The 16,671-nt window shown below is 49.5% G+C and overlaps 1 protein-coding gene across 1 annotated transcript in view; it reads left to right on the top strand.

Moving 5' to 3' along the window:
• Positions 1-16,354: 16,354 nt before the first annotated feature.
• Positions 16,355-16,671, top strand: part of TNFRSF14 (TNF receptor superfamily member 14) — a 10,980-nt gene continuing 10,663 nt past the window's right edge. The window contains exon 1 of the mRNA XM_019511668.1: positions 16,355-16,640. Coding sequence (XP_019367213.1) covers positions 16,632-16,640 — 9 coding nt within the window. The 5' untranslated portion in view covers positions 16,355-16,631. The remainder of the gene's footprint in view (positions 16,641-16,671) is intronic.

The raw sequence follows: 16,671 nt of genomic DNA, 5'->3' as shown, positions 1-16,671 counted from the left end.
ACCTGCCTCTCATGCTGGATTAGGTCCATCAGCTGAATCCAGCCCATGGAGGGATCAGGCACTGTCCATCTGGCCTGCCAGTCAAAAAGGTCAAGCACCACTGGCCTGGAAGAACACAGCTAGGTTTATAGCCATGACAAATTCAATGATTTGTTCTTGGAAACAGGGGTGACAGAACCTCCTCCATTATGTCACTCCCGGAAACCAAGCCCTGCAGAAGAATAGACCTGGGAACAGGGTGGAGCAACAGGAACAGCTGTGGAAATCCTCTTCATTAAGCAAGAATTGTGCTGGATCCCAGAACTCCTTTCGTGGAAAATAACATCTTAAATTGAATCAAAGAAGTGGAAGTGCCCTGAAGGGGCCCTGCAGTTCTTCCCGGCACCATGGCAGGATAAGGATACTCGGACTATCTCTGACACATGTCTGTCTAACCTGATCTTAAGATCCCAGGGCAGGGGTTTCACGCTACAATCCCCTTGCCTAGCCAGCTTCAGTTCTTGGCCATCCTCATAGCTGGGATGCTTTTCTTGACATCATAAGTTCTTTGCTGCAAGTCAAATGGACTATTTCTTGTTCTTCCCCCAGTGGAAACTTGCAGTTATTTGCATGCCTAAAAACACTGCAAATACAAAACACCCACAACTTCAATTTGTAAGACATTATGCTGGGGTGGATGGCAGCGGAGCTACAAGGGACTCAGTCCTTGTTGTGGTAGTGCAGCCCCGGCCCCTTCTCTGCTTCTTCCCCCAAGGAACAAAGGGTTTAAAAATCACCTTGAGATAACCAGTTACCTCAAATATGTCCCATCTACCTGATCCTGCCCACATACATCAAGCCTGGAAATGGAGCAGTGAAAATATCTTTGCATGCCACACTCTGGTGCCTGTGCTGGGGGTTGCCTACCCCTGTTCTATGGGACCTGATTGTAGGACAACCCTGCCTGTATGAGGTGCAATGTTTGTTGTTCACTAGAAAGGCAGACCTTGCATTAGAACAAGACGGTGTGGTATTTGAACACTTCTGAGTGCTTGCAGTCTTCCCCACTTCATCCCCACCCACAGCACGGTCTTCTATAAAACAAAGTGTGTTCTAAGCAGCTGCTCAACTGTCTTGCTGTGAGGCCTTTCCAAGAGATTGCCGGGGAATTAAAGTACACCATGATTACCAGTCCTGCTCTTTGGCCGTGTCTGTTAACTGATGGTCCTGCTTTGAGCAGAACTTTGGATTAGATGACCTCCTGAGGTCCCTTCCAACCCTAATTTTCTGTGATCGAAAAGTCTGTTGTTATCTTGCCTTGTGACTAATCGGCTGTCCAAGACCCTCCTGTGATTTCACCCTTGTCCTTTAGGCCATCTGTCATTGCCCAGAGATCAATTGGCCTCCCATCTCTTCCTGAGCTGCAGAGCACGTAGGCACATGTCCTTTACTGCTGTTGTGCAGAGGGCTACAGGTAGCCTCCTGACCAGTTGCTGGAGCCTCCTCTGGAGAAGGGAGTGTTCCAGCAGGATAATGGGTAGCTGCGCCTTGTTTAAGGGGGACTACACAGGGCAGCCTTTGCTGGCAGTACCTGAAGAAATGCTCCTGTGACCATCTTCAGGTGGGGAAACTGAGGTAAATTGATAACCAAAGCAGCCCAAAGACACACTGTGTGGCAGTACAAGGGTCATAAAACAGCAGGAACACGAGCATTGAACAGGAGGATAATGAGTGTTGGTAACTACTGGTATATGCTAGGTAAGGTGTTGTACCTCCCTAGCAAGCTCTGAGGCTTGTGGTGGGGTGAGGCTCAGATGTGAGCTGTAGCTGTGAAAGGTGACTGCTTTAGCTTTACCCGTTTTTATTACACATATGCAGAGCTGAGCTATGCTTCTCGCAACAAATGCAAGACTGCATCCTAGCCACAGACACAATCATGTTTTATTTCAGCGTGGGGTTGGCTGTCTGCTCTGTGCTCTATAGAGTGTGTGTATTTCCTGTGGGGAGCATGCTAGCTTTGTACAGCAAATCAAACCTGGAGCACTTGCTGCAGCTCACACGCAGATTCAGAGCAGGAGATCACCTCATGGGGAAACTTTAGGCTTAGAAGGTTTTAATTCACCAAGTGTTTCCTCTCCAAACACTCACTCTTGGGAAACGGATTAATTGGGGCTGGAGCCAGAGCAGACAGTGGAGGCCAGTGTGGGGCAGGGAGAGGAGCTCCATGCAGGGAACTGGGGAGGACAACTGCCTGATGTATGAAGTGCCCATCAGGGACAAGTGGAGTCATAGAACGTAGAAGAAAGTTGGACCCAGAGTGGGGAAACTTTGGGTAGAGCCAGTGGGTTTATGTTTGATTTAGGACAGCCAGTGGGCTTATATTTGTGTATGTGAATATTTTGCATGGAGATTCAATGTTTATGCTATGTTATGCTGTAAATGGTAAAATCAGTGATTTGGGAGGGACTATAGGGGTGATTGATGTCCTATAGTGTCCTGGCAGGGGAGGAGGCATTGAGAGGAGGTCTGGTGCTTGTGGGGGACCAAGAGGGTACAGTGTTCAGGAGGGACTAGGGCACATTGAGAAAAGGTCCAGCGGCCTGGCGGGGTGGGGGGGGGGGACACACGAGGGCCCACAGAGATAGACTAGAGGGTCTGGAGAGCATGTAGGGGCAGGGATAGAGCCCGAAGGCCAAGGAGGGCCACAGTCAGAGACTGGCACGGTGAGGGGAGTCCATGAATCTCAACTAACTTAGGAGCAGGGCCAGGACCCAAGGTCAGGAGGGCCACAGCCAGATACTGAGGGGGCTGGCAGGCCATAGCCCAGAGAGGGGCTGGTGGGAAGATGTGTGGAGTATAGAGCCCATGAGGGGCAATCTGTGGGTGCCCAAGGGACACAAAGAAAAGGGGGAAGCCAATCCCTGAGCAAGAGAGTCAAACTGGGGCTGAAGCTTGAAGCTGGCAATGCTAAGGCCAGAATCAAAGACAGGGTTTGAAGCGGTTGCACTAAGGCCAGCACTGAAAACAGAGAATGGAGCAGCGAGAGCTAGAGCCAGAGCATGAGAGCAGCTTCGCCTTGGGCAAAGAGAAAACAGGGAAAGTTGCAGTCCAGTAGCTGTCCAAGCTCAGGCCAAAGATGAAAGGAGAAAATTAGGTCTAGGGTGCCTAGATTCAGAGAATAAAAACAGCTTTGCCTTGGGCTAGAGGCACACAGCTGTGGCCCAGCAGTTGTCCAAGGTTGGGCCAACCCAAATGAGTGTAGCCAGGGCCAGGGGGCCAGAACTAGAGTTGGCGGTTCTTCTCCAGAGAGAGTAGGGGGGATTGAAGATTAGAAGAGGGATTCTGTCTTGGAGAGGAGGGTGTGAAAGAGTGTGGCAGTCTGCCCGGTGAAGGCCGTCTGCAGGCTAGGAAGGGTTACAGCCCAGCTGGAGGGAATTAGAAGTGTTTGCAAGAAAGAGATAGAGCAAGAGAGAGAAAGAGAGACACCTGCAAGTGGGATGTGGATCCAAGACTGAGTAGAGTATATGGCTTATGTTGATTGAGTCCTGCTAGGAGGCAGCTTGCCTCACAGGAGTAAGGTCTATAAACATAGGATGTGAGCTTAAGAGATCTAGTTAACCTCAAACCGGACTCGAGTTCTTATGCCCGAGTAAAAGGGGGCTGACTATAGAGTCCCTACAGCCCGGCAGTCTGGCTGCTGGAGGGGGCCCTCTGAATCTGATGGAGTCTTCTGCAAACTAAAGCCTTGTGGACAGTTCTGCTCTAAGACGGAGATGGGGCTGGTAGTGAGATGGGGGCGATAGGGACGTGAGGGGGATGAGAAGACTGGCATCACTTTCAGTGTGACTGACATGGGAGATAGAAGAAAGTCACCTGATTTATACTGCTTCTCTTAGTCTAACACACCCTGTCTAGTTTCAGCATGAGTTGTGCCTTAACTGTGACAGCCCCTTGACTGTCCCAAATGTTGTGAAGTGAATGGCCCTGGGTTTTTATCTAAAAATTTATCATTAAATCAATGATCAGTGCTGGCCGCAGCTACAGGGGATTCTCACTGTGGAAACCCCTCAGCAGTATCGCAGCTTCAGCATGTGATTCAGTAGCATCTTTGGCAACCAGCCCTGGAAGACCACTGCAAGCTGGAATCTCTCCAGGGACAGGACCATACAAGCCTGATTCCCATCTGTTCAGGCAGTCTGATTTGAGGTGCTGGCTTCTCTCTCTAGAAGGAGGAGGGCTGATCCTCTCACAGTAGCATTTCAGGCAGGACATTAACTTCACAAAAAGGACGCAGTGGTGGGTAGGAAATCAAGGTGGGAGAAGGCCCTCAAAAAGCCCCATATATGCCAGTGGTCAGATTTCAGGCAGATTCACAGTTCCTTGTTCCCAACCTCCAGCTGCATGAAAACCCTTGTGTTCTTTCAGTTTTCTTCTTACAAAATGAGAGAACTGAGAGCCACTCTGGATTCTCCTTCTTTAAATGTAGGGTTTCAATCCTCATTTCCACAACCCCTGCCTCTGGCTCCAGTAGGCATCCTGCTCACCTGGGTAACAAGGAAACAAGAGGCATGTAATCCCATTAACCTTGGGAGGAAAAAACTCTCCAAGCAGCTTGTTACTGACTTTGATTACAGCTCCCGCACTCCCAAATACATTGCAAAGGCTGGATTTTGGAGCCTGAGCACTGACAAGGATCCATCTATTGCCTTGCCATGGCCAGCACAATGGGGGATAGTTTTCCTACTTTATGGAAACAAATGGTGTAGAAGGCCATGTGGTGGCAGTCATACATGAATTACCCCAGCCTGGGACTGCTGGAGTCATGGCAGTGTTCCTGGGCTCTTTCTTACCAGGCTCCTTCCCACATCATTACACCTGCTGAACTAGCTTGAGGGGCAAATTAATATGCAGTGACTCAATATTGCCAAGGACACTGACTGGGGGGTTAGCAAGTGTTTGCTCATAACTAGTCAGAAGGGCAGAGGATGTTCTGATCTATGAGCCTGATGAATCAGGTCATGCAGGCAGGTGTTGCAGCAGATTGGAGGGGTGAAGACCACAGAGTCATCAAGGGCTAGAGCAGAGGCAGAAAAAGTGGGGTGAGGAAGCGTAAGTGACAAGCATCTTCCTCCCCCTCACGTCTGACAGGTGACGTGAGGAGATTACCCTGTGCAGTGATGAGTGTCAGAGGAGTGTGAACAAGGATCCTGGCAAGCCTATGAACAAAGCCATAGAGGAGCCATGCATGTGATCCACAACCTGAGCAACAGGAGCTCGAGCCTTCTGGGCACTGGACAGGTGGCATGGGGGATCGACCATGGCAGCAGAGTCCCTGGAGCTCCAGGGTTCTCTTCCCACCACATCTGCTTTGTTGCAAGACCCTCAGCAAGTCATGTCACTCTTCTTTCCCTGCTGGAAAATGACCACCTTGGGCAATGAGCATGGTCACTGCACTGAGGATCAGTCTTCAATGGGCATGTCTTGCAGACAGTCATTTCACCCTCCAGCTCTGCCTCAGCCCTGACGTGTAGCTAATGCTTGCTGGGTGACTTTCCAGTGGTGCCCTCTGTTCTCAGTTCTCGATCTCTCAGGAGCATGCTCTGGTGAGGCAGTCAATGTGATGCCCGGTTTGAAGGAGGAAAGTGTCCAGGCTCATTTGAATGACTGCCTAGTGAGAATAAGTGTAGCTCTTCTGGTTTAGTTGCGTTTTGTGCCATTTTAATGCTGAGTGAGAGCAGAGCCCTGCAAGTCTCTGCTGGTGCATTTCATTCCCTTGTATTTCCTGCTGGTTTTGGACAAGTCTGTTCCTAGCAGAGCTAATCTCCATGAAGGGATGTGCCAGGAGAGTTCAGGAACAGTGCGGTGTGTCAGCAGGAAGAAGGGCTCAGCATCAGGCTGTAGAGGAGTATTGTTCTTTAACTCATTTGTGGGGTGGGGAGCCTGCATAGTTTGTCTTGTGTGAACCCAGTACCCTTTTAAAGGAAATGCTTCTCTGGCATGGTCCTGGGACCTATTTTCCTCATTTTGTCTCTGAGAAGTATACACAGAAAAGGGAACAGTGCTGTAGTCAGAAGTCATGTGGAAAACTCATTGCTCATCATCATGTGACTGGAAAGTAGATACTGAGGGGAGGGAAGTCACGCATAAAGGTCTAGGTTTTGGCTTGGCTCTAGTACTCCATGTGACCATGAGCAGCTGGCTTCATAGCTCTGCGCTCTGCTGCCCTAGCTATAAAATGGGGCATTTTTAAAATCTTTAATCTGCCTCATTTTTAAAACCACAGGCCACATATTCATAGGCTGTAGTGTGATGGAAGACCATTCTGCTCATTTGGTCCTTTCTCCATCTGGATGGCCAGAGAACTTCCACCAAATTTTTCTTTGCCAAGTCCAATATTCTTCAGCTGCTTTATATCACATCCCTTCCTAAAAAGGCATCTAGATGTGATTTCTCACTGCCAGGGCAGGGAGAATGAACCAGCCACTTTTTATTTCTGCTTGCCAAAACCATACAAATTTAAGGCAAATAGAGAGAGAGAGATAATAAGTACCTGCAATCTATAAAGTTCAAGGCCACCTTTCATTGCAAGACACCATGGAACCGTAAAATGATTGCAGTAGATACTGGCACAGTCCTGTTTACAGGACTGTGTTAGCACAATTCACCTCCACCATCATAATAGTTATGGGACAAGTACTTACTTATTTACTTGATACTAAGGTGAGGTTCCCCGACTTGACATGGGGTGAGGCCCCCATCTTAGAATTGTGTATGAGGGGAGGTGGGAGATGGCTGCTGTGGCCTAGGCTCCAGCACCTATGCATGATTGGGGCATAGCCGTCCTAGGCATGGTTGGGGCCATAGCAGCAGCTGCTGCCTGCCTCCCCCTGCTGCCTCTGCACCCTTCTATCTCCCTCCTGTACCCAGGTCAAATGTGAAAACTGATAAGGACAGCAGAGGGCTATGAATTACTTAGCTCTGCTACTTCATGTGACTTACAGAAAAATCCCATTATTTCAGTGTGTCTGAAGCTCTTTCCCTTTATAACATGAGGATAGCAGGCCTTATTGTTACAGGAGTACTATGAAAAATTGATTTTTGCCTGAGTGTCTTGAACTCCTCAAATTAAAGTGTAATACTGTCATGAAACCAAATAATTACAAACAGAAGAGAGAAAGCTAACACTTCTGGACAACAGTCTTTCCTGCCCACACCTGGATCTATACTACAAGCAATGTTATCTACTCCCATTCCAAGTCCCATAGTAATATTCCCATGACTTTCTTTTCTTTTTCAGACACGGTGAAAAGTTGTGTTCATACAAATATATCAATCACTGGCTTGAATTGGTTGATTGCTACTGCAATTTGTTTTTAACCCCACTGAATATAGCTGTTATATTTGTCACCCGAACATCAAAAAAGTGATGAAAATCAAGAATGGAGTTGGCTTCATTGATTCTTCACGTGCACGTTGAGAGAGATGGAAACCACATACAAAGAGGTTACCAAGTGAAAAGTAAATGGGTCTTTAAAAACCAGGATCACTTTTTATAGCTTTCTGTTATTTGTCACCAGAGCAGCTTCATTATTCTATCCCAAAAATTCACTGGTATCCAAATACTACTTCTAATATTTTTCCTGATATTTCATAGTTTCATAGTTTCTAGGGTTGGAAGGGACCTGAGCAGATTGTCGAGTCTGACCCCCTGCCATGGCAGGAAAGAGTACTGGGGTCAAACGACCCCAGCAAGGTGTACTTCCAGCCTCCTCTTAAAGACCCCCAGGGTAGGAGCCAGCATCACTTTGCTTGGAAGTTGGTTCCAGATCCTAGCCGCCCTGACAGTGAAGTAGCGCCTCCTGATATCTAGCCTAAATCTACCCTCTGCCAGCTTGTGACCATTATTCCTGGTCACTCCTGGTAGTGCTCGGGGGAACAGGGACTCCCCCAGTGCCTGCTGGTCCCCTCTGACTAGTTTGTAACAGGCCACTAGATCCCCCCTCAGCCTTCTCTTGTGGAGGCTGAACAGGTTCAAGTCCCGTAGCCTCTCCTCATAGGGTCTGCCCTGCTGCCTCCTGATCATGCGAGTAATATCTGACTATCCGAAAATGATTGGGAAGCGTATTTCAGTGATATATACTAGATAAACATGATTTCCTGCCTGCCTAGACTGGTGCCTTTATTTAAGCCATACAACAATAAGATTGATGGTTTCAAATGACTGGAAACTGTTAGTCATTTGGCTAATTGCCACATGAAATTTTTAGAACTGGGAAATGGTTAATGCAGTTAGTTGTTCCTCGGTCCTGCACATCTGTGGAGTGTTACAATCCCTGTCTTGCAAAACTGCCTTTCAGCAGGGAAGTGGTGACAACTTTCAGTGTGGCCTATGGTACAAGTAGTCACATTTGTCAGTGCCTGCTCCCCCCCACAGTGTGACCATATAACTGATGTGAGCAGTCTGCCCTAGTGAGGAACAATACAGAGACCTGGGCTCATATCCCAGGATTCAGATTCCCCACTTGCTGTCTCTCTGTGCTCTCAATGCAAGGGCATTATGGAGTGATAAATTTATTTCCCTTTGAGTTTGTGAGAAGAAATGGTCTAGATCAGTGTATCTCAACCCATGGGTCGTGACCTAAAAGTGGGTCACAAAAACATAGCAAAGGGTCATGAACAAACTTTAAAAATGCTTGGGACTGCAGAGGCCGACAGGGGGTGCCATGTGCATATGTGTACATGCACACATGCATGTGGTAGCTAGGCAGTGGTGGAGAGCAGCTCCCTGCAGGTAAGTTGGAGGGGTGGGGGTGGAAGGGAGGGAGGAAGAATAGGTGACTTGTTTGGAGGGGCATGTGCCCCTCCTGATTTCTGCACCCACATGGGGCAGCAGCCTTGCTGGACCAGCACTGGCAGGAGCTGCCTCTATGGCCCAGCAGGTAGGACCCAGCATGGATGGGCAGAGCAGGGCAGTTGGGCTTGTTGCTGCTGCTGCTGCTGCCGGGACCTACCACACACCAACTGTGCCACCAGCAGTGTGAGGAGTAGTAGGTGGAAGGGAGGTGGGGTGTGATGCCCTTGCCTCCTCTTGTCACCGATTGCTCACATGCTGGGCCACAGCCCTACCCCACTGCCACCACTGCTCCCCTCAGGCTGTGACTCTACCTTAGAAGAGAGGTGAATGAGGGGCAGCGCAGGTGGCTTCTGCCAGGTCCATCCAGGCTACAGCCCCATGCCCGCTGTGGGTGCAGAAACTGGAGCTGGGAGGGGGGAGGCATGTGCATACCCAACCCCTGCCCCACAGACTGGGGGGGTTGGGTCCAGGGGATGCAGGGCAGTGGGTCAGGAGTGAGGGGCACTGTTAGGGCCAGGGAGCTGTGAGTCAAGAGTGAGGTGCATTGGCAGGGCCAAAGGGTGCTAGTCGAGAGTGAGGGGGGGCCTCGAGTCCCAAGAGGTTGAGAACCACTGGTCTAGACCACTGATTTCCTGGTGGGTTGGTGACACATGCTGTTGTCTGCTACAGGCTCGCCCTTGCCATCAGGATCAAGGACTACCACTTCTCTTGGAGGCAGCAGTCATGAATGGCTGTGCCTGACAGCTGACTGAGAACAAGCTGATGGTGCTGCGTATTGGCTTGTTCTGACACCGTTATTGCCTTGCACATGATTCAGGTGTGCTCGTTCTTCACAAGGTTTGCAGGCTTAAGTAAGAGGATGTTGGGATAAACTAGGTAGCCAACAGTTGTGGATTAGTTGAGTGTGTTTAGAGACACCCATTGTCTGAAGCGGTTTACACCCAGTAGGGTCAGCTGGAGCAAAGACTGTGGTTGATGCCATTTGACCAGCATTGACAAGTACAAGGGGCTTGTGTTTGAGCTGCACGGGCAAATATGGGGAGCTAAATAAAGGCATTTGGGGGTGGCGGGGCTGGTCTTAGCTCAGTTTCCCTCCAAACTTGCTTGCCATGACTTTGATTGAAAGAGAAAAAGAGGGGTTCAGTGATAACTCTTTGAGCTGGAGAATCACCATGTGCCACGCAAGTGGTAAACTCTCATAGTGCAGCCTTTATTGCTCAGGGAGATACAGGGTTACAATTCCCTCATTAGCAGGGAAGTCCATGCAACAGATAAGAGAACTGGGTGTCCCCCTATTTTATAGATACTTATTAACTAGACACAGTCCTTCCACCTGATGATTAACCCTCTAACAGGGTTAATCACCAGGTGCCCTCTGGAAATCTCTGTGCTCCTCCTCACACCAGGAGTTGCCTCTGTTGCCCCCTTGGTGCCCGCACAGCTGCTTGGGTTCGTCTTTATGGTCCCCGTGGGGATCGGTGGCTTGATCCTGGTCTCCCCGCCCGCGTATTGTCCTGGGGATACTCCTTCACTGGGTCCCCCCCAGTGCCTTCTCTTGTCGACCCGGTTCTCCCTGGCACTCACCAATGTGGCTATGGATCCCGGCAAAGTATCTCATCTCAGGGTGGACCTGTCTTGCCGTCTGCTGTCCACCGGTCCGTGCTCCCTCCTGGATCACAGGTAAGGCTTCCTCCTCTCCCTTCTAGTAAGTAGACCCTCCTCTGTCTTCTTGTGCCTGAAGGGAAAATGTGTTTGCCCAGCTGCTGGCTTTATACCGCCCTGGCGAGTTAATCACTTTGACTTATCCCTGGTGTGCAATCCTCTCACCAGGTGGCATGCTTCCCTAAGCTTGCCTCCCGGCTTGGTGACCAGTGCCTTCTGGGTCTCGGGGGCACCTGGGGTCCGCCCGCGGCCACTCACCAAGCCAGGAAGGTGTGAAGGGATGCTGCCAAGCACATGGCCCCCCCACCACACTGCTGCGCAATGCTCCATCAGCCCCAGCATCACACCATTCACCAGCCGCGCCTGGTACCTCGAGCTATGTAGAAAAAAACATTTAAAGCTGTGTCTATGGCCAAATTGCTGATTCTCCAATTCAGAATTGAATCTTCAGATTCAGATTCGGCCGAATCGAATCAAGAGAGTGATCCGAATCAACTAATCAAATCACTGTCCCCTGAATCAGGTCGAATCCAAATCGAATACAGCCCGCTTCAGCCACTAATCTGCTACCTTAAGGGGGTTCCAAAGAGGATGGAGCTGCTAGACTGTTCTCAGTGGTGGCAGATGACAGAATAAGGAGCCACGGTCCCAAGTTGCAGCAAGGGAAGTTTGGGTTGGATATTAGAAAAACTTTTTCACTATGAGGGTAATAAAGCAATGGAAGAGGTTACCCAGCGGGGTTGTGGAATCCCCATCCTTGGAAGTTTTTAAAACACAGCTAGACAAAATATTGACTGGGATAATGTAGTTGGGGATGGTCCTGCTTTGAGGACCATCCTGAAGTCCCCAGATAATCTACTTAGGACCCTTCCAATCCTAATTTTCCTATGATTTCTATTATTTCTAGAGCGAAGCTGATGGTGTGAGGTCCAGGGCTCATTGGCTGGTTCACTTCGGATTCTGGGGCAGGTCCTGACTTCTGGTAGTCCCTGAGGGAGAAAAGAAATGTGAATGTGCTTCAACTTGCTGCAGGCTGCTGAATGCGACAATTATAGTTTCTACCACCTGGCATTCAGGAATCATGGCCTGAGATGTGGCCTCATCAATGGTGAATAGAGGGGGATAATCACTTTCCACAATCTGCAGGGTGGGACAGGTGAACTGAGCAGTGATGGACAAGGACATGTAGAAGACAGAAGAGGGAGAAATGTCCTCCCCAGGGATCTCAGAAAGGCTTAGGATTGTAACCAATCAAACCATTACTTAGGTAGCTCTCTATTAAGTCAACACTTACTGCACTTGTGCCAGGGGTTGTTTATTGAGTGGGTTGTCGAAGAGGTAAAAGATGCTTCCAGGTATTGTTTCATGGCAACTCATCTTTTGGCTGAGACATGGCACAAATGTTTTAATATAGGGATTAATGCTTTTTCATGCAGGTTAAGGTGAGAAGAGGGCAGATGGAGGATTTTTGAAAAGGGGGTGCAGATGGTGTGATACATCATCACATATAACACAACATCCATTGTTACCCAGTTAAAGAAAAACTAGAATCTTTACAAATATGGTAGGGGGCTAGCACCATATAATTCAGTTTAAGATCAAAGGAAAAAATAACTGTTGAAATGGGCACTTATTTGCTAGAGTATCTGTAAAGTTTTAACAAAGACAGTAAGCTAGGAAAAAATAGTCACAGGATAGTATATCATTAGTGCTGTTGTTATTATAGGGCTTATGTAGCCATGGGTCTACAAGTCCTTGATGGTGGAGCAGACAAAATTTTAAAATCTCAATGGCTGCAAATGCAGACAAAGGCAACAGTGGATTGAGATCTCCAATTGTCTTGGTCTGCTTGCCATTGAAATGAACAAGTGTGCTGCAGAATTTTGCTATGGCAATGAGCTACAACAGGTATGAGGATGAGGAATGTCTTAACAGGTGTGCTGCAGAAAAGTTTTATAAATATAAGTGTGCCTTGGGCTGGAAAAGGTTGGGAAACACTGTTCCATGAGACTGGTTTTAGCACACTTCTTCAAGCCCTTCGGCAACCAGCTGGTGATAACGGGAGCAGGATTGCGAGGCCTGGAAGCTCATTGTCGTGAACAGGCAAGGCAGCAGTTACAAGAAGTTCATCTTGCACTTGGATCTGCAGTAGTGCAATTCAGCAGCTGTAACTGCAATTGAGCAGCCCTTTTTAGGGGATTGCACCGATATAAAGAAAATTGCCTGGATCAAAATTGGCACGATATGGCCAACAATTTGGCTGATAAGTGACCTGTGCATGCACAGCCGCAGAGCAGCATGTAGGCAGTGAGGAGCAGAGCCCAGCAGCTTGAAGAGCAGTCTCCAGCTGGTAAGTCTGTTGTGATGGAAGGGGTGTGGAGGGCAGATTAAGTCTCCCCGCAATGAGGGAGGGCTGAGGCTGGGATGGGCTGGGGCAAGTACTGCCCTGCCGGGGTGGGGCAGGTGTGGGATGTAGCTGCGGCTTGTCCCGGGGGCACGGGGAGGGGGGATGGCTCCCCCTGATGCTCCTGCCACTTGTCCAAGAAGGCCCCACAAAGCCCCCACTCCCAGTGCCACCACTGCCCACCCAGAGCACAGACTGGCGCAGCCCCAGCCTTGCCCACACTGCCGTATGCAGATCTGGGGGCACATGCCACCCCCATGCACTCCCAGATGAGTGGCAGGAGCCGCCGGATGAGCAGCCCCTGGACAAGTGGCACACAGCATCTGGGGTGCTCCACCTGGACGAGCCATGGCTCTGTCCCCTGCCCGCCCTGCCCCAGTTGGGCAGTGCTTACCCCAGCCCTTGTCTCAGCCCCAGCCCCACTCCCTCCCTCAGCACATGGGGCCTTGATCTACCTCCTACACCCCTTCCCTTCCCCTTCCACTACAACAGATTTACCAGCTGGACACAGCTGCATCAGAAATTGGATCGGTATTGGCCAATATTCTTCCTTAAAAATCGGCTATTGGTATTGGCCCCAGAAATCTCTCGCTGCACCCCTAGTAACCTGTCCGAAAGCACATTTAGAATTCCCCTTTGATAACTTTTCTCTTGGGGTCTACTCCCTTTCTTGATTAACTATTGCCTATCAATTAGCTCATCTTTTCTTATGACTAACTTGTCCCTCTGGTGGGAGGGGCATTTACTGTAAGGGGTGTTTTGTTTCCGTTTTATATACTTTCTCTCCTAGTGGCTGCTAAACTTTGAAAATGATCCTCTATGATCAGTTTCCTGATGGACTTTATGAAGAAATCCTCCTCTCTCTTTCCCTGGGTCTGAGACCTCCCACACTGCCCTTATTGTGCATAGATCCTTTGTCTTTGGTTCCACAGGTTCCCTGATGGGAAACTTGTTTGATGACTCTGGTCACTCCACCGAAGGCTACTGTCCACTTATAAAATGACTGGTTTGCATCAGCAGGGTTCAAATAATGCCTGTTTCCGGTTGCAACCAGGTGATGATGTCAGAAAAAGTAAAGAGCCCCAACAGAGACTGGAGCCTGCGTGGTGGCAGTGATAACCCCAGGCTTGCTAGTGTGCTCCAGGAAGGGGGTTGGCCAGATTTAGGCGCCCCAGGGGAGACACTTGAAGAGTGGTTTTGGGCATGGGACAAGGAGGAGAGTTATTTATTGTATTAGCACTCCCTACTGTCCCGCCACAGGCTTTAGTTCTGGTATTGCTCAAGATCCATCCCCAGCAGTCAGGACTTTTTAATAACAAAAGGTGGACCATTGATTAAGCAAGACCCAGACAACCAACACCGTCTTCTAAGAAGTAAAGGGTATAAAAATCTTTGTGCCCAGACTTTAAATTTAATTTATGAAGTGTTTAACAAGGAATTACTTGAAGATGCTAGAGTTAAGAGGTATAAAACAGGGAGTAGGATGGCTAACAAGGTGCACTTTATGAGGAAAGAAATCACTCAAGAACATGATAGCTGCAACTAAGTTCCCAGCTCTTCTCAGGCTACAGATTCATGCCTTGGAGGAATCTGTAAGGACAGACCATCTCTGCCTATGAGGCGAGATACAATTGCTTCCAAAGACAGATGATACCGGACTTTCGGATGAGTGGGGCTCATTCTATATTGTAATAAATACAGGCAACCCCCACTTAGTGCTCTTAATTGGTTCTGGAAAAGCTAAGCGCTAAGTGAAACAGCGTTAAGTGAAACCGATTTTCACCATAGGAATGAATGCAAAGAAATACAATTTATTCCCTGATATGGATGCTCACTGAAATTCAGCACCATTCTTTGCCTGCTCCATGATGGTATATGCGTGGTTTTTCTCAGTAATGGATCTATCACCAATCCCTTTGAGGTGAAGACAGAAGTTAAGTACGGCTGCTCCAACATCATTGCTCCAACATTTTTCTGGATGTTCCTTACTGCAGTGCTACATCTGACAACCAACAATCTTCCAGTCAGAGTGGAGGTAAACTACCAAATGGATAGTAAACTGCTTAATCTCAGCCAACTGCAAGCCACAACCACCCCGACCTCAACCACTGAGCTCCAGTACACTGATGATGCCGGAGCATGTGCTCACAAAGAAGCAGACCTTTGGGCAATCCTCAACACCTTTTTCAAAGCATACAGGAAAATGGGACTCACACTTAACATGCAAAAGACTAAGGTCCTCCATCAGCACGCTCTTAATGAGCAGTCCCCAGCTCTGTTAATCCTGATTTATGGTGAGACTCTGGAGAACGTTGTGTATTTCCCATACCTCGAAAGCCGCCTCTCACAGAAGCTGACCTCAGTGAAGAAGTCCAACATCACCTCAAGTGTGCAAATGCAGCCTTTGACTGCCTGAGCAAATGCTTGGTCAAAGATTGTGACATCAGATCCAACACCAAGCTTATGGTTTATCAAGCAGTCTTGATCCCCACCTTCCTGTATGGAGCTGAGATGTGGACAATATACAGGAGACACCTCAAAGTCCCTGGAGAAATACGATTGACGCTGCCTACACAAGAGCCTTTTAATCGAGTGGGAGGACAAACACATGGACATCAGCATCCTCTCACAAGCAAACACCACAAGGTGATGATCATCCAACACCAACTTTGTTGGGCTGCCCACATCATCCCGGTGTCTGACTCCAGGCTCCTGAAGAAAGTTTTATTCTCCCAGCTCAGTCGAGGTGTATGCTCAAGAGGAGGGCAAAGAAAATGCTTCAAGGACATCCTTAAGGCCAGCTGGAAGAAATGCAACATTGACATCAGCTTGTAGGAGGCTATTGCCCAGGACCACCCCAAACGGAGGAAGAGTTTGCTTCAAGGATCTCAGTACTTCGAAACCTCACAGCAACAGGGGATGGAAAAGCAGAGGCCAAAACAGTGTTGTGGGACTGAATCAGGAAGGCAGAGCCGTCCACGCCACACGGAAGCATGTGCCCAAGTTGCAAAAGCACCTGTGGATGCCGCAGTGGCCTTTGTCAGTCATCTTCGGCCTCACGGATAAGTCTGTCATGGAGGACAATCCTCCTCCACGGGGAGGGATTGCTGTTGCTGCTGCGTCCTTATCGTTGAAGGTACATCCCTGATTCAGATGAATAAAACTAGCATACTTGGTGCCCTGCCAATGCCTCCAATACTTCCCTTAGTCGTTCCTAGCCGGGCATTAGGGTTTATAGCTAGAGCCCAAGCCAGTCTGCAGGGTTGCGAAATAGAGGAGAGGCATTTCCAGGAACAGGCGGAAGAAAGGATCCTTTGGGTAGTGAAGCATGAGGGTGACTAGGGAGGAGAGAGGGCTGTGGACGCCTGCGGGGTAGGGAGAGGAGAGCCCGAGTGGAGCTGCTCCTGTCTCCCGGGACAGTGTTCAAGTCCGGGTCCAAGCGGGGGTAGAGCGGGGACCGCTGCCCCCCGGATCTGCCCGAGGCCGGGCCCCAGCGAGCTGCGCCCCTCCCCTCCCCTCCCCCCCTGTGTTTTCAAGCGTTGCGGAAAGTCCCAAGTTCACAACTTAACTTTCGCTTTCGCTTGTTTGCGTGTCGCAGCGCGACGCGGCCCCTGCCCCTGCCCCTGCCCCTGGACCGGGGTTAGGGTCCTGCCCGGGCAGCGGGGCCGTGCGGAGCAGCCGGGCAGCGCGGGGGCTGCATGGGGGCGTGTGGCGGCGAGCGGGGCGGGGACCATGAAGCTGGTAAGAAAAGGGCCGCGCGGGCCGGGGGGGG

Source organism: Gavialis gangeticus, unplaced genomic scaffold (assembly GCF_001723915.1).
Source record: "Gavialis gangeticus isolate Ggan-Ray unplaced genomic scaffold, GavGan_comp1, whole genome shotgun sequence".
NCBI classification, from domain to species: Eukaryota; Metazoa; Chordata; order Crocodylia; family Gavialidae; genus Gavialis; species Gavialis gangeticus.
Note: the sequence above shows the minus strand (reverse complement) of the source record. Positions and strands in the feature narration are given on the sequence as shown.